The sequence below is a fragment of the Salmo salar genome, chromosome 22 (genome assembly GCF_965601325.2).
Source record: "Salmo salar chromosome 22, fSalSal1, whole genome shotgun sequence".
In the NCBI taxonomy this organism is placed as follows: Eukaryota; Metazoa; Chordata; class Actinopteri; order Salmoniformes; family Salmonidae; genus Salmo; species Salmo salar.
Window position 1 is genome coordinate 48,467,022 of NC_138312.1, and position 23,060 is coordinate 48,490,081.

At 44.3% G+C, this 23,060-nt stretch overlaps 1 protein-coding gene and 1 pseudogene across 1 annotated transcript in view; one reads left to right on the plus strand and one right to left on the minus strand.

The window, feature by feature from the left end:
* Nucleotides 1–1,901, plus strand: part of LOC106583602 (pleckstrin homology domain-containing family G member 4B) — a 76,559-nt gene extending 74,658 nt beyond the window's left edge. The window contains exons 22-24 of the mRNA XM_014167971.3: nucleotides 913–1,127; nucleotides 1,301–1,351; nucleotides 1,545–1,901. Of these exons, the coding sequence (XP_014023446.3) occupies nucleotides 913–1,127; nucleotides 1,301–1,339 (254 nt within the window). The 3' untranslated portion in view covers nucleotides 1,340–1,351; nucleotides 1,545–1,901. The remainder of the gene's footprint in view (nucleotides 1–912; nucleotides 1,128–1,300; nucleotides 1,352–1,544) is intronic.
* A 14,925-nt stretch (nucleotides 1,902–16,826) lies between these two features.
* Nucleotides 16,827–16,924, minus strand: LOC123729749 (uncharacterized; annotated as a pseudogene).
* Nucleotides 16,925–23,060: the final 6,136 nt, after the last annotated feature.

Below are 23,060 nucleotides of genomic sequence, written 5' to 3' on the forward strand. Positions count from 1 at the left end.
AACTGCATGGAGTGTAATGTGAAGGGGCTGTTGTTGAGGTGGGAAATCAGTTGTTCTGCTACACACTTTTCAACAACCTTCGACACTACAGGTAGTATAATGGGCCTGCAGTTACTCACGTCAGCAGGGTTGCCCGATTTAAAGATGGCCGTTATTATGGCTGACTTCCATACCTTTGGAAACACCCCCAGACCAATAGATGTGTTGGTGACCTTAGTAATGGGGCCAATGAGTGACTCTTTGTAGTTTTTAAGAAAGGTAAAGTCCAGCCCAAACACATCTTTGGACCTAGAGTTCTTTAGTGAGCTAATCACCTTGTTCACCTTTGACTCAGAAACCTCCCTTATGATGAAGACAGGTTGAGCGTCATTCACTAGCACTATAAACCAGTGGAGGGGTTCTGTGTCAGTACCTTGACAGAGTCAATAAAGTAGGAATTGAACGCTATTGCTATTTCGACTGCATCCTGTGTTAGATTGTTATTCACCATGATTTCTAGTCTTTTTGCATTATTACTGTGGTCTTTCCCTGTTAACTTTTTTAGATTCATGTGCAAAGAATTAGCATATCAATTAATATAATTGTCTGTGGGGTTGTCTGTTTTACTGTCTGGCTACTGTGGATGCCTCAACACAGACCAAATCTGGTCAAATGGGCTTTTGCCAGACAGGCAATAAATTCCATGTGTGCTTTATTATTAACATGAGAGGGGATCTATGTTCTACTATATGACATAACTAAAGACAGAGAACTGCCAGGCACAAAGCAGATCAGTTTATTCTTTTAAATCAGAATGAATAAGCACTCCTACTCTGAGATGGTTTATGAATATGGACCCTAGTGTATACAGCCCCTCAATCCTTTTAGATTAGAATGTGGACAATAGTCTTCAAGTTTCCCTTCCTTTTCCAGTGGACAGCTCCGAGTCTTCGGGAGAGAGCGTGAGCGGCTTCAGCAGCTCTGCCTCCTCTGTGTGCGCCTCCATCGTCAGCCTGAAGGAGCCTCTAGCCCGCAGACCTGAAGACAACGACCTCCACAAGGCTAAGAGTCCCATCTGGTCTACAGTAAAAACCACCTCACCCTCGCTCCCACCCAAAACACCTGGCCTGACTAAGGATCCTCCCAAGGTGTGTGTTGAGACTAACCATGAGCTGTTAATTTTCCCATGAATATCATGCTATTAGGCTAAGTCATATGTTCACTTAAATAAAGCATTAAAAAAGTTGACCTTTAAAAAAAAGAGTCATGCTGTGATGTCAATGGGAGGCATGAAATTATGTTCTGGTAATTTTCCCCACAGGTTCAAAATGCGGTCATTGGGAAGTCAACTGAGGTTTGAGCTCTGAGTTTGGTAAGTTTGTCTGTAATGATGACATCACTCTGCACCATCTACAGTTGGCCTGTATATATGTCTGGCTATTTTCTAATATGATTTTATGTATGTTTGTGTTGCATGTAACTATTTTTCACATGGATGTTATTTGTTTTCAGTCATTTTCCGTAGGTTATGAAATTAAATCTTATTCGTGTATCTTTTTTCACAGATTTGGAATTATCCAGAACAGAAGGAAAGCATGACCTGTGTTACTGTATAAAGAGGAGTGTTATATGACTCTGTTATATGACAGTTACTGCACTCTACTTGTACCATTCTATTTGTTTTGTTTTTATTTAACCTTTATTTAAATAGGCAAGTCAGTTAAGAACAAATTCTTATTTACATTGATTTACAAGGATTTTATAATTTCCCATTAACATGAAGTTTTGTATTTTGTAAAAAGAAAAAAAGCATTTCTGTCATATTCAGTTTGGTTCTGATATCAAGACTTTCACCCATGATCATGTTGTTGTGTGCCTTATTGGACCATTCAATATGTAGTAAATATTCTTACCACAGAAAACCTGTGTTGGTGTGCATTACTTGTACTTATGCTATGTTTCCATTAAAATATATTATTAAATCTTTGAGGATCAGAAAGTCTGGATTACCAAAGTGTTTTAGTATGTAAGGGTTTGGAAGTGGCTCCCAAATAATCTGACAATGTTAAGTCAACATAAACCAGTCTATGGGTCTCCTCAAAATGTCTTGCATATGAAGTTCAAAAATGTTTTTCATATGAAGTTCAAAAATCATCTCCAAAAATAATCTCTTTCATACTGTCAGGTCTGATGACTTGCATGTATCACAGAGGAACAGGGAGGTTGTCTTCTATGACTGTGGGTTTTGGCATAGATATGGAAATATAGCACACGTTCTATCCTGGCAAATGACGTCTTCATTTATACCATCGGGCAGCACCATCAGAGAGTAAGAAGCGAAGCGATAGGGTTCTGTCCATGTCCATGTTAAGCAGATCATTCATTATTAAGCAAGTGAGGAGTTTTTGTATGGGAGGCAATGAGAGAGTGTTAAATATAGTCAAGATAATAATGTATTGCAGTTATGATGTGTGACGCTTATTTGATCTTGTAACGGTTGTCGTCGGGGATAGAGGACCAAAACGCAGCAGGAATGTGGATGCTCATCTTGATATTTATTTTAACCAAGAAAACACCAAAATAACAAACAGAAGAACTCACGAACAACAAAACAGTCTTGTCAGGCTCACACATGCAAAACAAGAAACAATCTCCCACAAACACTAAACCAAACAATTACCCATATATAGGACTCTCAATCGGAGGCAACGAGAAAGCACCTGCCTCCAATTGAGAGTCCAACCCCCCATTAACCTACACATAGAAATACACCAACCCAGAAAGAACATAGAAGTACAAAACATAGAACATAAACCAAAACCCGGAAATAATAAATCAAACGCCCTACTAAATAAACCACCACCCCGAACCACATAAAACAAATACCCTCTGCCACGTCCTGACCAAACTACAATAACAAATAACCCTTATACTGGTCAGGACGTGACAGATCTAATAGAAGTTTTGTAATGCTTAGGTTGTTACGAGTGTACTGATATAAGTGTGATGCACGTGACATCCCGGCAGCTTTGAGAAAAAATGCTTTATATCGGAGTTAGAAATTACAGACGGTCTATTCATAGCATCTCACTTTCCACTGATTACAGGTGGTTGACGTCAACGCCCCTCATCAAATATTCAAAAAAGTATTAAAATAACTAAATGTGTCCACCAATCCAAAGAGAGGAATAGGCAGGAGCTTGACAGCTCGCTGTTCCGCTATGTGGACAACGAATCCCGTTGTTAGGGCGGAGACACATGCTTCTCATCATTATATCCAGAATCTCTGCCGCCATTGAGAGCTTTTCATCATTTTAAAGTAGTAAATGTTTTCTTCTTCTACTTCTACGAGTGTATTGGCATTTCGTAAATAAACTGGAAAGGTGCATACCTACTGTGCTGGAGTGTGTATAGTCTGAACAGGTATCTAGCTTAGGTTGGTAATTTACTGCCATCTGCAGTTATGGATTGTTTGCTCGGGGTTTAATTTAATTGGATGACCCCTCCTGCTGACCTGGATGGAATTTTGTGATCCTTTCTTAACCCATTGTCACGTCCTGGCCAGTATAAGGGTTAATTGGTATTGTAGTTTGGTCAGGACGTGGCAGAGGGTATTTGTTTTATGTGGTTCAGGGTGGTGTTTTTGTAGTAAGGGCATTTGATTTAGTATTCCGGGGTTTTTTGGGCACTGTTTGAAATTCACGTATTTCTATGTTAATCTAGTTAGTTGTATGTCTATGTTTGGTTAATTGGGGTGGACTTCCAATTGAAGGCAGCTGTGTGGTGTTGCCTTTGATTGGAAGTCCTATATTAGTTGGGTGTGTTTGTCTGTTTAATTGTGGGAGATTGGTCTGAGTTTAGCCTTGTGCCTTGCCAGACTGTGTGTTGATCGTTCGTTCTTGTTTGTTATTTTGGTGTTCATTTTGGAGTTAATAAACCTCAAGATGAGCTTACATATACCTGCTGCGTTTTGGTCCTCCTTAACCAACGACAACCGTGACACCCATAGCACGTTCCACCCAGTTGATGACACTATCCATGCTAAAACGGGCTCTATCTATCCAGAGCCCTCTTTCTCTATCGTTTAGGGAGAATTTATGATGGCGCCGGAGGAGATGGCTGCCGTTTTACGGGCTCCTAACCAATTGTCCTATTGTGTTTGTTTTTTCACATTATTTTGAACTTATTTTGTACATAATGTTTTTGCCACCATCTCTATCTCAGACTGGCCTTCTAGGCAGAGTTCCTCTGTCCAGTGTCTGTGTTCTTTTGCCCATCTTAATATTTTATTTTTATTGGCCAGTCTGAAATATGGCTTTTTCTTTGCAACTCTGCCTAGAAGGCCAGCATCCCAGATTCGCCTCTTCACTGTTGACGTTGAGACTGGTGTTTTGCGGGTACTATTTGATGAAGCTGCCAGTTGAGGACTTGTGAGGCATCTGTTTCTCAAACTAGACACTCTAATGTACTTGTCCTCTTGCTCAGTTGTGCACTGGGGCCTCCCACTCCACTTTCTATTCTGGTTAGAGCCAATTTGTGCTGTTCTGTGAAGGGAGTAGTACACAGCGTTGTAGGAGATCTTCAGTTTCTTGGCAATTTCTCACATGGAATAGCCTTCATTTCTCAGAACAAGAATAGACTAACGAGTTTCAGAAGAAAGTTTTTTGTTTCTGGCCATTTTGAGTCTGTAATCGAACCCACAAATGCTGATGCTCCAGATACTCAACTAGTCTAAAGAAGGCTAGTTTTATTGCTTCTTTAATCAGGACAACAGTTTTCATAATTGCAAAAGGGTTTTCTAATGATCAATTAGCCTTTTAAAATGACAAACTTGGATTAGCTAACACAATGTGCAATTGGAACACAGGAGTGATGGTTGCTGATAATGGGCCTCTGTACACCTATGTAGATATTCCATCAATAAAAATCTGCCGTTTCCAGATACAATAGTCATATCTGATCAATTTGATGTTATTTTAATGGACAAAAATTTGCTTTTCTTTCAAAAACAAGGACATTTCTAAGTGACCCCGAACTTTTGAACAGTAATGTAGGTCGAGGTGCCTTGTAAGGATCAGACGGCGAGTGAGTAAATTCCCCTCTACCATCAGTCCTATTAGCCAATGGGTACTCATTGGATAACAAAATGGATGAGCTCCGATCAAGACTATCCTACCAACGGGACATTAAAAACTGTAATATCATACGTTTCACCAAATCGTGCCTGAACGACGACATCGAACACATACAGCTGGCTGGGTTTCGATCCATCGGCAAGATTAAACAGCTGCCACCGGTAAGACAAGGGGTAGCAGTCTGTGTCTATTTGTAAATTACAGCTGGTGCATGAAATCTAATACTAAGGAAGTCACAAGGTTTTGCTCGCCTGAGGTAGAGTATCACATGATAAGCTGTAGACCACACTATTTTCCAAGAGAGTTTTCATCTATATTGTTTGTAGCCATCTATTTACCACCACAAACCAATAATGGCACTAAGACGGCACTCAACGAGCTGTATAAGCAAACAAGAAAATGCTCATCCAGAAGCGGCGCTCCTAGTGGCCGGGGACTTAATGCAAGGAAACTTAAATCCGTTTGACCTCATTTCTACATGCATGTTAAATGTGCAAACAGAGGGGGAAAAAACTCTAGAGAACCTTTACTCCACATACAGAGATGCACACAAAGCTCTCCCTTGCCCTCCATTTGGCAAATCTGACCATAACTCTATCCTCCTGATTCCTGCTTACAAGCAAAAACTAAAGCAGGAAGTACTAGTGACTTGCTCAGTAAGGAAGTGGTCAGATGACACAGACGCTAAGCTACAGGACTGTTTTGCTAGCACAGACTGGAATTTTTTATGGGATTCAGCCGATGGCATTGAGGAGTACACCACATCTATCACTGGCTTCATAAAAAAGTGCATCGATGATGTTGTCCCCACAGTGACCCTATGTACATACCCCAACTAGAGGCCATGGATTACAGGCAATATCCGCACTGAGCTAAAAGGTGGATATGCCGCTTTCAAGGAGCGGGACTCTAACCTGGACGCTTATAAGAAATGTCGCTACTCTCTCTGACGAACCATCAAACAGGCAAAGCATCAATGCAGGACTAAGATTAAATAGTACTACACCAGCTCCGACGCTCGTTCGGACGTGGCAGGGCTTGCAAACTATTACTGACTACAAAGGGAAGCACAGCCGCGAGCTGCCCAGTAACACAACACATCCAGACGAGCTAAACAATTTTGCACTAACAGAAAATTTGAATTATTATGTGGATAATAATTCATATACATTTTTCACGAGGGCAAATCAAGTCTGACACGTGATCATATTAAGATCCAACATCTGTTTGACTTGTCTCTGCAATAATCACCTTGAGGTTGACTCTGATTGGATTTCATTCAAATGGACTCATTGTCAATGTATCTCATGAAGGAAAACATTGGGTACCCACATACCAGTCTTAAACGAGAAGCTTACAGAAATTAAGCACTGTTGACAGTGGTTCTTGAGCAAAAAATTGAGAGCTTGGGAAGACTGGTTCTATCTGAAAAAATATAATTCTGAGTTAATTGGAACCATCATTGGTTTGAACGGTGTCAGCAATTTTTTTATTGTATTCTTTTGAATTAAACAACATGAATTGTGGGTATTTAGAGTACTATATAGGTAGAGAACATTGAACAGAACAAGGCTATGTCAATATCAAAATATTGACAAAATGCTGATAGAACCTTATTGTCCCAAGCTCTTGAAATGCTGACGCGTTTTTAGTGTGTTATCATCAATTGTCCGCTATCAGCTGAAACAACATGAATCAGTTCAAATGGGATCAAACGACATCAGGAGGGCTAGTTTGGAACATCTGAAAGTGGATTTTAAAGAACTGATTTTAGCATTAAAAGAATCCAAATAACGGCTAATAATTTCGAATCAAATTTCAAATCAAATGTATTTATATAGCCTTTCTTACATCAGTTGATATCTCAAATGCTGTACAGAAACCCAGCCTAAAACCCCAAACAGCAAGCAATGCAGGTGTAGAAGCATGGTGGCTAGGAAAAACTCCCTAGAAAAGCCAAAACCTAGGAAGAAACCTAGAGAGGAACCAGGCTATGAGGGGTGGTCAGTCCTCTTCTGGCTGTGCCGGGTGGAGATTATAACAGAACATGGCCAAGATGTTCAAATGTTCATAAATGACCAGCATGGTCAAATAATAATAATTACAGTAGTTGTCGACGGTGCAACAGGTCAGCACCTCAGGAGTAAATGTCAGTTGGCTTTTCATAGCCGATCATTGAGAGTATCTCTACCGCTCCTGCTGTCTCTAGAGAGTTGAAAACAGCAGGTCTGGGACAGGTAGCACGTCCGGTGAACAGGTCAGGGATCCATAGCCGCAGGCAGAACAGTTGAAACTGGAGCAGCAGCACGGCCAGATGGACTGGGAACAGCAAGGAGTCATCATGCCAGGTAGTCCTGAGGCATGGTCCTAGGGCTCAGGTCCCCCGAGAGAGAGAAAGAAAGAAAGAAAGAGAGAAAGAGATAATTAGAGCATACTTAAATTCACACAGGACACTGGAGAAATACTCCAGATATAACAGACTGACCCTAGCCCCCCGACACATAATCTACTGCAGCATAAATACTGGAGGCTGAGACAGGAGGGATCGGGAGACACTGTGGCCCCATCCGATGATACCCCCGGACAGGGCCAAACAGGCAGGATATAACCCCACCCACTTTGCCAAAGCACAGCCCCCACACCACTAGAGGGATGTCTCCAACCACCAACTTACCGTCCTAAGACAAGGCCGAGTATAGCCCACAAAGATCTCCGCCACGGCACAACCCAAGGGGGGGGGGGGGCGCCAACACAGACAGGGAGACCACGTCAGTGACTCAACCCACTCAAGTGACGCACCCCTCCTAGGGACAGCATGGAAGAGTACCAGTAAGCCAGTGACTCGGCCCCTGTAATAGGGTTAGAGGCAGAGAATCCCAGTGGAGAGAGGGGAACGGGCCAGGCAGAGACAGCAAGGGTGGTTCATTGCTCCAGTGCCTTTCCGTTCACCTTCACACTCCTGGGCCAGACTACATTCAATCATAGGACCTACTGAAGAGATGAGTCTTCAATAAAGACTTAAAGGTTGAGAGCGAGTCTGCGTCTCTCACATGGGTAGGCAGACCATTCCATAAAAATGGAGCTCTATAGGAGAAAGCCATGCCTCCAGCTGTTTGCTTAGAAATTCTAGGGACAGTTAGGAGGTCTGCGTCTTGTGACCATAGCGTACGTGTAAGTATGTACGGCAGGACCAAATCGGAAAGATAGGTGGGAGCAAGCCCATGTAATGCTTTGTAGGTTAGCAGTAAAACCTTGAAATCAGCCCTTGCCTTATCAGGAAGCCAGTGTAGGGAGGCTAGCACTGGAGTAATATGATCAAATTCTTTGGTTCTAGTCAGGATTCTAGCAGCCATATTTAGCACTAACTGAAGTTTATTTAGTGCTTTATCCGGGTAGTCGGAAAGTAGAGCATTGCAGTAGTCTAACCTAGAAGTAACAAAAGCATGGATTAATTTTTCTGCATCAATTTTGGACAGAACATTTCTGATCTTTGCAATGTTTCGCAGATGGAAAAAAGCTGTCCTTGAAACAATCTTGATATGTTCGTCAAAAGAGAGATCAGGGTCCAGAGTAACGCTGAGGTCCTACACAGTTTTATTTGAGATGACTGTACAACCATCAAGATTAATTGTCATATTCAACAGAAGATCTCTTTGTTTCTTGGGACTTAGAGCAAGCATCTCTGTTTTGTCCAAGTTTAAAAGTAGAAAGTTTGCAGCCATCCACTTTCTTATGTCTGAAACAGGCTTCCAGCGAGGGCAATTTTGGGGCTTCACCATGTTTCATTGAAATGTACAGCTGTGTGTCATCCGCATAGCAGTGAAAGTTAACATTATGTTTTCGAATAACATCCCCAAGAGGTAAAATATATGGTGAAAACAATAGTGGTCCTAAAACGGAACCTTGAGGAACACCGAAATTTACAGTTGATTTGTCAGAGGACAAACTGATATCTTTCTGTCAGATAAGCTCTAAACCAGGTCAGAACTTGTCAGTGTAGACCAATTTGGGTTTCCAATCTCTCCAAAAGAATGTGGCGATCGATGGTATCAAAAGCAGCACTAAGGTCTAGGAGCACAAGGACAGATGCAGAGCCTCGGTCTGACGCCATTAAAAGGTCATTTACCACCTTCACAAGTGCAGTCTCAGTGCTATGATGTGGTCTAAAACCAGACTGAAGCATTTTGTATACATTGCTTGTCTTCAGGAAGGCAGTGAGTTGCCGCGCAACGGCTTTTTCTAACATTTTTGAGAGGAATGGGAGATTCGATATAGGCCGATAGTTTTTTATATTTTCTGGGTCAAGATTTGGCTTTTTCAAAATAGGCTTTATTACTGCCACTTTTAGTGAGTTTGGTACACATCCGGTGGATAGAGAGCCATTTATTATGTTCAACATAGGAGGTCCAAGCACAGGAAGCAGCTCTTTCAGTAGTTTAATTTATTTCATGTCCAGTACCATCGTTGGGCCGCCGGGGTGAAAGATTCAGCAGGCTACTGGCATTACACATCTGGCTAAAATATTATTGTAGCTCTGCTGGAGTCACTTTTATAGATAACTTTGACACCTTCCAAATCATCTTGGCTCCTAGACTTTGTCCACGCATTTCAGGGCTGTGTTAAGACAATGACTTACCAATGATCCAAAACCAGCTACCTTAATCCCTAGCATTGTGATAATGAGTCGTCATAATGCTCCATCAAATGTACATTATCCTGGGGCGTTGGCAGACACAATGTAAGTAACTTAATTTAGGTCCCCTTAATTGCCCTGAATACCTCTGTTGATCCTACAGCTATTGTATGCAGTAATCATGAGCCTATGAACCTGAGTTACACTGTTAGCACTGAGGCGGTGTGCCCTAGTAGGAAGACCACTTTGTGCTGCTCACCCTGCACTATCAGCTCCAATATAAATAAGATGAGCAAGTCTACTTCTGATATGCTTCCCAGTAAAGCATCAAAACAATCAAGCAACCCAGAAAAGTGCAGAAAACAGCCCATATTAACATATGCAGCCTTAGAAACAAGGTCCATGATGTCAATAACTTGCTTGTAACAGATGACATTCATATTCTGACTATCTCTGAAACTCAACTAGATAACACCTTTGATGATACAGTGGTAGCAATACATGGTTATAACATTTACCGAAAAGACAGAAATGCCAACAGCGGCGGTGTTGCGGTCTATATTCAGAACCACATTCCTGTAAAGCTTAGAGTCAATCTAATGTTAAAAACTGCTGAAGTAATTTGGCTAGAGGTTCACCTGCCTCACTTAAGCCCATTCTTGTGGGAAGCTGCTATAGACCACCAAGTGCTAACAGTCAGTATCTGGATAATATGTGTGAAATGCTTGATAATGTATGTGATATCAACAGAGAAGTATATTTTCTGGGTGATTTAAATATTGACTGGCTCTCATCAAGCTGCCCCCTCAAGAAAAAAGTTCAAACTGTAACCAGTGCCTACAACCTGGTTCAGGTTGTCAGTCCACCTACCAGGGTAGTTACAAACAGCACAGGAATGAAATCTTCAGCATGTATTGATCACATCTTTACTAATGCTGCAGACATTTGCTTTAAAGCAGTATCCAAATCCATAGGATGTGGTGATCACAATATAATAACCATATCTAGGAAAACCAAAGTTCCAAAGGCTGGACCTAATATAGTGTATAAGAGGTCATACAATAAGTTTTATAGTGATTCATATGTTGATGATGTAAAGCATATTTGCTAGTCTGTGGTGTGTAATGAGGAGCAACCAGATGCTGTACTTGACACATTTATGAAATTGCTTATTCCAGTTACTAATAAGCACGCACCCATAAAAACTGTTAAATCTCATAGGGTTGATGAGGAATTGAAAAAATGTATGGTTGAGAGGGATGAGGCAAAAGGTATTGCAAATAAGTCTAGGAGCCCAACTGATTGGCAAACATACTGTAAATTCAGAAATCATGTGACTAAGCTAAATAAAAATAAACTATACTATGAAACAAAGATAAATTATATAATGAATGATAGTAAAAAGCTTTGGAGCACCTTGAATTACATTTTTGGAAAAAAGCCAACTTGGCTTCATCATTCATTGAATCAGATGGCTCATTTATCAAAAAACCCACTGATATTGCCAACTTGTCACGTTCGTCGTAAGGATGGGACCAAGGCGCAGCGGGAATGTGCATGCTCATCTTCCTTTATTACGAAGAAAACCAAAACAAACACTTAATCCAAAACAACGACGAAAAAACTGTCCTGTGAGGCACACAGCTACACATGGAACAACTACCCACAAAAACCCATGAAAAAACACCCCTACTAAATAGGATCTTCAATTAGAGGCAACGAGGAACAGCTGCCTCCAATTGAAAGTCAACCCAATAAACTAAACATAGAAATAGAAAAACTAGAATGAACATAGAAATATACTAACATTAACCAAAAAAACAAAAAACCCTGAAACACATAAAACAAACACCCCTTGCCACGCCCTGACCAAACTATAATAACAAACAACCCCTTTTACTGGTCAGGACGTGACAGTACCCCCCAAAGGTGCAGACCCCGGATGCACCTCAAACAAAAAACACAAAAATAAACCTCAAAACAAAATAATCCCAAACTAAAGGGAGGGAAGGGAGGGTGGCGCAGGCTCCGGCCTTAGTCCCCAACTTAACCTGTCCACCCCCGCTGAAGGCTCAGGGCTAAGGCGCGTCGCTGGAGACCTCGGGCTGATGCGCGTCGCTGGAGACCTCGGGCTGATGCGCGTCGCTGGAGACCTCGGGCTGATGTGCGACTCTGGGAGCTCCGGACTGGAGGGCGACTCTGGGCGCTCCGGACTGGAGGGCGACTCTGGGAGCTCCGGACTGGAGGGCGACTCTGGGAGCTCCGGACTGGAGGGTGACTCTGGGAGCTCCGGACTGGAGGGCGACTCTGGGAGCTCCGGACTGGAGGGCGATTTTGGGAGCTCCGGACTGGAGGGCGACACTGGGAGCTCCGGACTGAAGGGCGACTCTGGCTGCGCCGGTTCCGGACTGTAGGGCGACTCTGGCTGCGCCGGTTCCTGACTGTAGGGCGACTCTTGCTGCGACGGTTCCGGACTGTAGGGCGACTCTTGCTGCGCCGATTCCGGACTGTAGGCCGTCTCTGCAGGCTCTGGACTGTGGGTCGTCTCTGCAGGCTCCGGATTGTGGGCCGTCTCTGCAGGCTCCGGACTGTGTGCCGTCTCTGCAGGCTCCGGAGTGTGGGCCGAGTCTGCAGGCTCCGGACTGTGGACCTTCTCTGTCGGTTCCAGACTGTGGGCCGTCTTTGCAGGATCCGGACTGTAGGACGTCGCCGGAAGCACTAGACGGGGAACTGTCGCCGGAAGCTCTGGACGGGGAACTGTCGCCAGAAGCTCTGGACGGGGAACTGTCTCCGTAAGCTCTGGACAGGACAGGCGCACTACAGGCCTAGTGCGTGGTGCTGGTTTTGGAGGCACCAGACTGGTAACACGCACCTCAAGGCCAGTGCAAGGAGCAGGAGCAGGACGAACTGGACTGGGCTGACGCACTGAAGGCCTAGTGCGTGGGGCTGGTACTAGAGGTACCAGACTGGAGACACGCACCTCAAGGCTAGTGCGAGGAGCAGGAACAGGATGTACTGGACTGGGCTGACGCACTGGAGGCCTGGTGCGTGGTGCTGGCTTTGGAGGTGCCAGACTAGAGACACGCACCTCAGGGCTTGTGCGAGGAGCAGGAACTGGATACACCGGGCCATGAACAAGCACTGGAGGTCTGGAGCGCAGAGCCTGCACCACCCGTCCTGGCTGGGTAGTCACAGTAGCCCTGCACGGGCGGAGTGCTGGCACAGGGCGAACTGGGCTGTGCAGAGGCCTGATGGCTGCCGTGCGTAGAGCAGGCACAGGGTAGCCTGTGCCTAGGAGACGTACTGGTGGCCAGATGTACTACGCAGGCATACTCCTACCTGGCTGGATGCCCACTCTAGCACGGCACTTGCGAGGGGCTGGAATTGCTCACACCGGACTGTGCGTGCACATGGGCGAGATCGTACGCACTTCCGCATAGACCGGCGCTCTCATGATCTGCTGCTCCCCATAATAAGCACGGGGTGTTGGCTTAGGGCTCACCCTTGGCCCAGCCAAACTACCCGTGTGCCCCCCCCAAAAACATGTCTTGGGGGTGCCTCTCGTGCTTCCGTCGTTGGACTCACTCTTCATACTGTCGCCGTTCCTCCCTCGCTGTCTCCACCTGATTCCATGGCAGGGTCTTGTCCCCTGCCATTACCTCCTCCCATGTCCATGACGTCCTCCACTCCCTTCTTTCCCTGGCCCAGGATCCTTGCTCCTCCTGGGCCCGCTGCTTGGTCCGTTGGTGGTGGGTAGTTCTGTCACGTTCGTCGTAAGGATGGGACGAAGGCGCAGCGGGAATGTGTATGCTCATCTTCCTTTATTACGAAGAAAACCAAAACAAACACTTAACCTGTTTAGGATAGGGGGCAGTATTTTCACGGCCGGATAAAAAACGTACCCGATTTAATCTGGTTATTACTCCTGCCCAGAAACTAGAATATGCATATAATTGTTTGATTTGGATAGAAAACACCCTAAAGTTTCTAAAACTGTTTGAATGGTGTGTCACGTCCTGGCCAGTATAAGGGTTAATTGTTATTGTAGTTTGGTCAGGACGTGGCAGAGGGTATTAGTTTTATGTGATTCGGGGTGGTGTGTTTGTTGTAGGGGATTTGATTTGTGTATTCCGGGGTTTTTGGGCACTGTTCCTTGTTATGTATGTCTATGATTGATCTAGCTGTTGTATGTCTATGTGTGGTCAATTGGGGTTGGGACTCTCAATTGAAGGCAGGTGTTGTCCATTTGCCTTTGATTGAGAGTCCCATATATTAGGGTGTGTTTGTATGTGTCTTTTGTGGTAGATTGTTTGTGTGCACTGCGTTTGTTTGAGCCTGCCACACTGTTGCCGTTGTAAGTACTGTTTATTGTTGTTTTTGTTCAAGTGGATGCTTTACATGTTTTCTTTAATAAACATGAGTGTCCACAATCCCGCTGCATATTGGTCTTTTCCGCAACACGATGAAAACCGTGACAGAATCTCCCACCAAACCAGGACCAAGCAGCAGAGGAACGAGGAGGAAGGATGGACATGGGCCGAGTTAAGGAGGAGCGTTTCCAGGGCGATGGAAGAGTTTAGGAAATTCGAGAGTCAGCCCCAATAATTTTTTGGGGGGGGCACAAGGGCAGTTTTGCGGGGCAAGAATGGAGCCCCAGGCCAGCTCCCCGCACTAGCCTGGAGGTACGTGTTCCCAGTCTGGTACGTCCAGTACCAGCACCACGCACCAGGCTTCAAGTGCGTCATCCCAGTCCGACGTCGCCAGAACTGCCTGTCAGTCAAGAGTCGCCAGAACTGCCCATCAGTCAAGAGTCGCCAGAACTGCCCGTCAGTCAAGAGTCGCCAGAACTGCCCGTCAGTCAAGAGTCGCCAGAACTGCCCGTCAGTCAAGAGTCGCCAGAACTGCCCGTCAGTCAAGAGTCGCAAGAGCCACCCACTAGTCAGGAGCTGCCAGAGTGGCCAGACTGCCCGGAGATGCCAGAGTGGCCAGACTGCCCGGAGATGCCAGACTGCCCGGAGATGCCAGAGTGGCCAGACTGCCCGGAGATGCCAGAGTGGCCAGACTGCCCGGCGATGCCAGACTGCCCGGCGATGCCAGACTGCCCGGCGATGCCAGACTGCCCGGCGATGCCAGACTGCCCAGCGATGCCAGACTGCCCAGACTGCCCGGCGATGCCAGAGTGGCCCGACTGCCCCCCTGGGTCTGCCAGAGTGGCCCGACTGCCCCCCGGGTCTGCCAGAGTGGCCCGACTGCCTGGAACGGCCAGAACCGGAGTCTCCAGATTCAGTGATTTTTGCAATTCGTTCCAGTCATTGGCAGCAGAGAACTGGACGGAAAGGCGGCCAAAGGAGGAATTGGCTTTGGGGGTGACCAGTGAGATACACCTGCTGGAGAGCGTGCTATGGGTGGGTGCTGCTATGGTGACCAGTGAGCTGAGATAAGGCGGGGCTTTACCTAGCAAAGACTTATGACCTGGAGCCAGTGGGTTTGTCGACAAATATGAAGCAAGGGCCAGCCAACGAGAGCATACAGGTCGCAGTGGTGGGTAGTATATGGGGCTTTGGTGACAAAACGGATGGCACTGTGGTAGACTGCATCCAATTTGCTGAGTAGAGTGTTGGAGGCTATTTTGTAAATGACATCGCCGAAGTCAAGGATCGGTAGGATAGTCAGGTTTACGAGGGTATGTTTGGCAGCATGAGTGAAGGATGCTTTGTTGCAAAATAGGAAGCCGATTCTAGATTTAATTTTGGATTGGAGATACTAAATGTGAGTCTGGAAGGAGAGTTTACAGTCTAACCAGACACCTAGGTATTTGTAGATGTCCACATATTCTAAGTCAGAACCGTGCAGAGTAGAGGTCGTCCGATTAATCGGAATGGCCGATTAATTAGGGCCGATTTCAAGTTGCTGGACGGGCGGGCAGGTGCTGGTAGCGATCATTTGAAAAGCAGGCATTTAGTTTTACTTGCATTTAAGAACAGTGGGAGGCCACGGAAGGAGAGTTGTATGGCATTGAAGCTCATCTGGGGGTTAGTTAACACAGTGTCCAAAGAAGGGCCAGAAGTATACAGAGTGGTGTCGTCTGCGTAGAGGTGGATCAGAGAATCACCTTGTAGTTTACCAATGAAATGGGTGGATGGTGAAGTAGACATACTTGGTATTCACATCTCATTTAATATAAATGAATTTACCACAATTAATTTCAATAGAAAGTCAGCTAAAATAGGTACGATTCTGCAACAATGGAGAGGTAAATACTTGTCTATTTATGGCAAAATCACACTGATTAATTATTTGGTCCTATCACAGTTTACTTACTTACTAATGGCACTGCCTACTCCAGATGACACATTTTTTAAATCATATGATCAAAAAATATTTCATTTTATTTGGAATGCTAAGCCAGACAAAAATTAAACGTGCCTATTTTTATAATGAATATGAGTTTGGGCGGCAAAAATGAATAAATATTAAAGCTTTAAACCTCTCACTAAAAGCTTCACTCATACATAAATTATACTTACACCCAAAATTATTCTTCAGTAGATTATTAAGAAAGGCTCATCCTTTGTTCAAAAATTGCCTTTTTGCATTCATACAGATTACAACTTCTCATTTCCGACGAATGTAAAATTACATTTTGTTTAAAGCAGTGCCCTTTCTTAAACAAGCCATACAAAGCTGGTTACAATTTCAGTTTTATTCTCCAGAAAAGATAGAACAAATATTACAACAAATGTTATGGTTAAACTCAAATATACTGATTAATAAAAAAACATTCTTTATGAAAATTTTTTGAATTTTTTTATTTTATTTATGAATGATATTATGAATAGAAATGGAGGAGTTATGTAACATATGCAGTTATCGAAAATTTTATATTTACATTTACGTCATTTAGCAGACGCTCTTATCCAGAGCAACTTACAGTAGTGAACGCATACATTTCATAATTTTTTCTTTTTTTTTCTTTCTGTGCTGGCCCCCCGTGGGAATCGAACCCACAACCCTGGCGTTGCAAACACCATGTGTTGCAAACACCATGCTCTACCAACTGAGCTACAGTTAAGGCTATAAAAAATAAGGAGCGCTTCACGGATTTGCGTGTCATCCTAGGGGCCATGCTAATCTTCTCTGTAGCAATCCAATTTTAGTATATGTGCTGCCAAAGAAAATAATGGATAATAATATCTGCTCAATCCAAATTTACAACCAACTGATTGCAGCACTACCAAAAAAATGGAGGAGGCAAGTGGAAAAGGGAGCTTGCTTGCCTGCCATATATTAAAGATACAAATCGGCTGAAAGGAACTGGCATAAATACAAAAATATACTAGTTTCATCTGAGGACAAAAATGTTGACATCTGCGCCATACAGGTTGCAAAATAAATGTGAGGAGATTTTCAATGTATCAATTTTTGATGTACCAATTCCATGTCACCAAATTTTTTATTACATTTTTTCCAAGATGGCAGCGCAGTAGGACGTGTGTATCCGTCTTTGTCTTATCCTATATCTTATCCTTTTAAATTTCTATCTACGAGCTAAATATACTTTCCTGCAACCCGCCTCACCCACTGTGGTACGGATCTGCTATTTTTATTCCTTATAACTGGAACTTCCATCAAGAGCTAGCCAGCTAACTAGCTACTAGTCTTTGTTAGCCACGGCTAGCGGTCCTTGCCTTTTTTTCCCTGGCATCAGCCAGCCTTAGCTCGGGCAACACCTGCCAGTCTGCACAGCGCGATATCAACCCAGAGCATATCGGATTGCTTCTCTCTACCATATCACCGGATTCCTGCAACCCGCCTCACCCAATGTGGTACGGATATGCTATTTTTATTCCTTATAACTGGAACTTCCAACAAGAGCTAGCCAGCTAACTAGCTACTAGTCTTTGTTAGTCACAGCTAGTGGTCCTCACCTTTTTTCCCCGGCATCAGCCAGCCTTAGCTCGGACAATCACCTGCTAGTCTGAACAGCGTGCTATCAACCCAGAGCATATCGGACTGCTTCTCTCTACCATATCACCGGATTCCTGCAGCTCTGGATCATTACACCGGATCATTACTCTGGATCATCGCAGCTAGCTAGCTGCAAACGAGTGGCTACTGTTAGCTAATACCTCTGTCCCGAAGCAAGCACCAGCTAGCCTTGAGCTAGCCTCAAGCTAGGCCCATATACCAGCTAATTCTAGGGCTACAATACCTCCTTTGCGAATTGGCCTGGACCCTTTATTGTTGACACGGAGAACCGCCAATCCATCACGACTGGACTGCCAACGTGATCGCCCGATGTGGTCTCAACAGGCTATTCTGTTACGATATCGCCGAAGAACCATCTTCTAGCCCCGGCCCACTAGCTTTTCTGAATGCTGTGTCCCCTGCTCGCCTAGCGTAGTAGTGACTACCGAACAGCACCCTGACTCACCTATTGCTGCTCTTTTGACCCTATGATCAATCGGCTACACAGCTGATGCCCCCCAATAACATGGTACCTCATTTTGTTTACCTGCCGGCCCCAGCTCTGCCCATTCATCGCTATTTACCCGTTGTTGTCTTAGCTCTCCTGATCAACACCTCTGATTGCTTTATACCTCTCTCTAATGTCAATATTCCTTGTCTACTGCTGTCTTGGCTAGTTTTTATTGTTTTATTTAGCTGTAGAGCCCTCAGTCCCGCTCAGAATGCCTTAGATAGCTCTTTCGTCCCTCACCTAGGTTAAGTGATGCCTCCAGAGACGAAACCTCTCTCCTCATCACCCAATGCATAGGTTTACCTCCACTGTACTCACATTCTACCATACCCCTGTCTGTACATTATGCCTTGAATCTATTCTACCACGCCCAGAAATCTGCTCATTTTATTCTCTGTCCCCAACCAACTAGACGACCAGTTCTTATAGCCTTTCGCCGTACCCTAATCCTACTCCTCCTCTGTTCCTCTGGTGATGTAGAGGTTAACCCACGCCCTGTAGCCTCCAGATCCACTCTTATTCCCCAGGCTCTATCATTTCTTGACTTCTGTAACCGTAAAAGCCTTGGTTTCATGCATGTTAACATTAGAAGCACACTCCGCCAACCCTGATGTCCTAGCCGTGTCTGAATCCAGGCTTAGGAAGGCCAACAAAAATTCAGAAATGTCAATCCCCAACTACAACATTTTCCACCAAGATAGAACTGCCAAAGGGGGTGGAGTTGCAATCGACTGCAGAGACAGCCTGCTGAGTTCTGTCATGCTATCCAGGTCTGTACCCAAACAGTTTGAGCTTCTACTTTTAAAAATCCACCTTTCCAGAAATAAGTCTCTCACTGTTGCCGCTTGTTATAGACCCCTCTCAGACCCCAGCTGTGCCTGGACACCATATGTGAATTAATCTTTCCCCATTTATCTTCAGAGTTTGTACTGTTAGGCAACCTAAACTGGGATATGCTTAACACTCCGACCATCCTACAATCTAAGCTAGATGCCCTCAATCTCACACAAATGATCATGGAACCTACCAGGTACAACCCTAAATCCGTAAACACGGGCACCCTCATAGATATCACCCTGACCAACCTGCCCTCCAAATACACCTCCGCTGTCTTCAACCAGGATCTCAGCGATCACTGCCTCATTGCCTGCGTCCGTAATGGGTCCTGCGAGCAGGCCTTTCTAATCGACCTGGCCCAGGTATTCTGGAAGAATATTGACCTCATTCAGTGGAGGATGCCTGGTTATACTTTAAAAGTGCTTTCCTCACCATCTTAAATAAACATGCCCATTTCAATTTGTTTTTAAACTAAGAAGAGATATAGCCCTTGGTTCCCCCCAGGCCTGACTGCCCTTGACCAGCACAAAAACATCCTGTGGTGTACTGCATTAGCATCGAATAGCCGCAACGATATGCAACTTTTCAGGGAAGTTAAGAACACAGGCAGTAAGGAAAGCAAAGGCAAGCTTTTTCAAACAGAAATTTGCATCCTGTAGCACAAACTCCCAAAAATTCTGGGACACTGTAAAGTCCATGGAGAATAAGAGCACCTCCTCCCAGCTGCCCACTGCACTGAGGCTAGGAAACACTGTCACCACCGATAAATCCACGATAATCGAGAATTTCACAACAAGCATTTTTCTACAGCTGGCCATGCTTTCCACCTGGCTACCCCTACCCCGGTCAGCAGCTCTGTACCCCCCACAGCAACCCATTTCTCCTTCACCCAAATCCAGATAGCTGATGTTCTGAAAGAGCTGCAAAATCTGGACGCCTACAAATCAGCTGGGCTAGACAATATTGACCCTCTCTTTCTAAAATGATCCGCCGCAATTGTTGCTACCCCTATTACTAGCCTGCTCAACCTCTCTTTCATATCATCTGAGATCCCCAAAGATTGGAAAGCTGCCACGGTCATCACCCTCTTCAAAGGGGGAGACACTCTAAACCCAAACTGTTACAGACCTATACTGTTATTTTTTTTGCTCCTTTGCACCCCTGTATCTTTTTATTTATTTATTTAACCTTTATTTAACTAGGCAAGTCAGTTAAGAACAAATTCTTATTTTCAATGACGACCTAGGAACAGTAGGTTAACTGCCTTGTTCAGGGGCAGAATGACAGATTTTTACCTTGTCAGCACGGGGATTCGATCTTGCAACCTTTCAGTTACTTGTCTAACTTGTCTCTACTTGCACATTCATCTTCTGCACATCTATCACTCCGTAATTATTTCGCCACTATGGCCTCCATTTTTTTTTTATTTAAATTATTATATAACATTATTGCGATCAACAGAATGCTATATATATTGGGCATACAAGAATCTCAGCTCTGTAGATTTTGTTGCGAAGAGACAGAATCAATAGATTATTTATTCTGGTATTGCCCCTATGTAGCTTGTTTCTGGTCACAGGTTCAAGAATGGTGAAAAGAATCACAACATGCACTTAAAATTAACTTTACAAATATCAGTGTTGGGCGATTTGGAAAGCCATAGTCAGTCAATAAATAATATAATAATTCTCGTAGGAAAGGTTTTCATCTTTAGCTCACAATCTGTGGATAATATACGATTAGAAACGTTAAATTTTTTTGTAAAACATCACAGCACAATTGAAATATTTATGGCACATAGAAACCAAACGAGGGTGGTCTATGGTGACAGTTTGTCCTCTCATGCATGCTTCAGTGTTTCTTGCCTCAAAGTGAGCATAAAAGGCATTTAACTCGTCTGGTAGGCTCGCGCCACTGGGTAGATCGTAGCTCGTAGCTTTTTGTAGTCCGTAATAGTTTTCAAGCCCTGCCACATCCAACGAGTGTCAGAGCTGGTGTATTGGATTCAATCTTAGTCCTGTAGTGACGCTTTGCCTGTGGGTATAGCGGGATTTCTTATACGTGTCCTGCTCCTTGAAAGCGGCAGCTCTAGCCTTTAGCTCGGTGCAGATGTTGGCTGTAATTCATGGCTTCTGGTTTGAAAATGTATGTATGGTCACTGTGGGGATGACATTGTCGATGTCGATGCACACCTCAATGTCATTAGATGAATCCCGGAAACATATTGCAGTCTGTGCTAGTAAAACAGTCCTATAGCGTAGCATCTGCGTCATCTGACCATTTCCATATTAAGCGTGTCACTGGTACTTCCTGCTTTAGTTTTTGCTTGTAAGCAGGAATCAGGAGGATAGAATTATGGTCAGATTTGCCAAATGGAGGGCGAGGGAGAGCTTTGTATGCATCTCTGTGTGTGGAGTAAAGGTAGTCTAGAGTTATTTTTCCCTCTGGTTGCATATGCTGGTAGAAATGAGGTAAAAACGGATTTAAGTTTGCCTGCATTAAAGTCCCCGGCCACTAGGAGTGCCGCTTCTGGATGAGCATTTTCTTGCTTGGTTATGGCATACAGCTCGTTGTAACGGCTGTCGTGGTGAATGGATGACCAAAACACAGACGGGATGTGAATGTTCATCTTTCTTTTTAATTCGAATAAGATGAACACAAAAAAACAAGAAACAATAGACCGACAGGAACAGTTAGCAGGCTAACATAAAGCAGTGCTAAACCAACAACCCACAAACCCCAGGTGAAAAACACTTCTAATACATGACTCCCAATCAGGAACAACGATATCCAGCTGTTCCTGATCAGGAGTCACAAGACTAACACAGAAACAGACATACTAGAAAACACATACAGACTTCTTCTGCCACGTCCTGACCAAAATACTACACAACTACTCCCTCTGCTGGTCAGGACGTGACACTCGTTGAGTGCGGTCTTAGTGCCAGCATCGGTTTGTGGTGGTAAATAGATGGCTACGAATAATATAGATGAAAATTATCTTGGTAAATACTGTGGTCTACAGCTTATCATGAGATACTCCACCTCAGGCGAGCAAAACCTTGAGATTTCCTTAATATTAGATTTCGCACACCTGCTGCTATTGACAAATAAACACAGACCACCACCGATAAGACATCAGACGTAGTTGCTCTGTCCTGACAAAACCCGGAGAAGCCAGCCAGCTCTATATTATCCGTGTTGTCGTTCAGCCAAGTCTCGATGAAACATAAGATTTCACAGTTTTTAATGTCCTGTTGGTAGGATAGTCTTGAAAGTAGATCATCCAGTTTTTTTCCCAATGATTCCACGTTGGCCAATTATACGGAGGGTAGTGGTGCTTTACCTACTTGTCGGCAAATTCTTACAAGGCACCCGCCCTCCCCTTTTCCTCTGTCTTTTCTTCACGCAGATGACAGGGATTTGGGCCTTGTCTTGACAAAGCAGCATATCCTTCGCGTCGGACTCATTAACGAAAAAATCTTCTTCTCGTTCGAGGTGAGTAAGAGCTGTTCTGATGTCCAGAAGCTTTTTTCGGCCATAAGAGATGATCACAGCATCATTATGTACAAAATGAGTTACAAACAATGCGAAAAAACAAACAAAATAGCACAGTTAGTTAGGAGCCCGTAAAATGCCAGCCCTCTCCTCCGGTGCCATTATTACCATGCGTTCCGTTGATGTGGATAGAGGCGTGCTCCCTCCGCTGTCTCCTGACGTCCACAATCAGCTCATTCGCTTTGTTGACGTTGAGGGAGAGGCTACTTTCCTGGCACCACTCCGCCAGGGCCCTCACCTCCTCTCTGTAGGCTGTCTCATCATTGTTGGTAATCAGGCCTACCATTGTTGTGTCGTCTGCAAACTTCATGATTGAGTTGGAGGCGTGCGTGGCCTCCCAGTCATGTGTAAACAGGGAGTACAGGAGGTGGCTGTGCATGCACCCTTGTGGGGCTCCTGTGTTGAGGATTAGCGTAGTGAAGGTGGTAAGGGTAGGCAA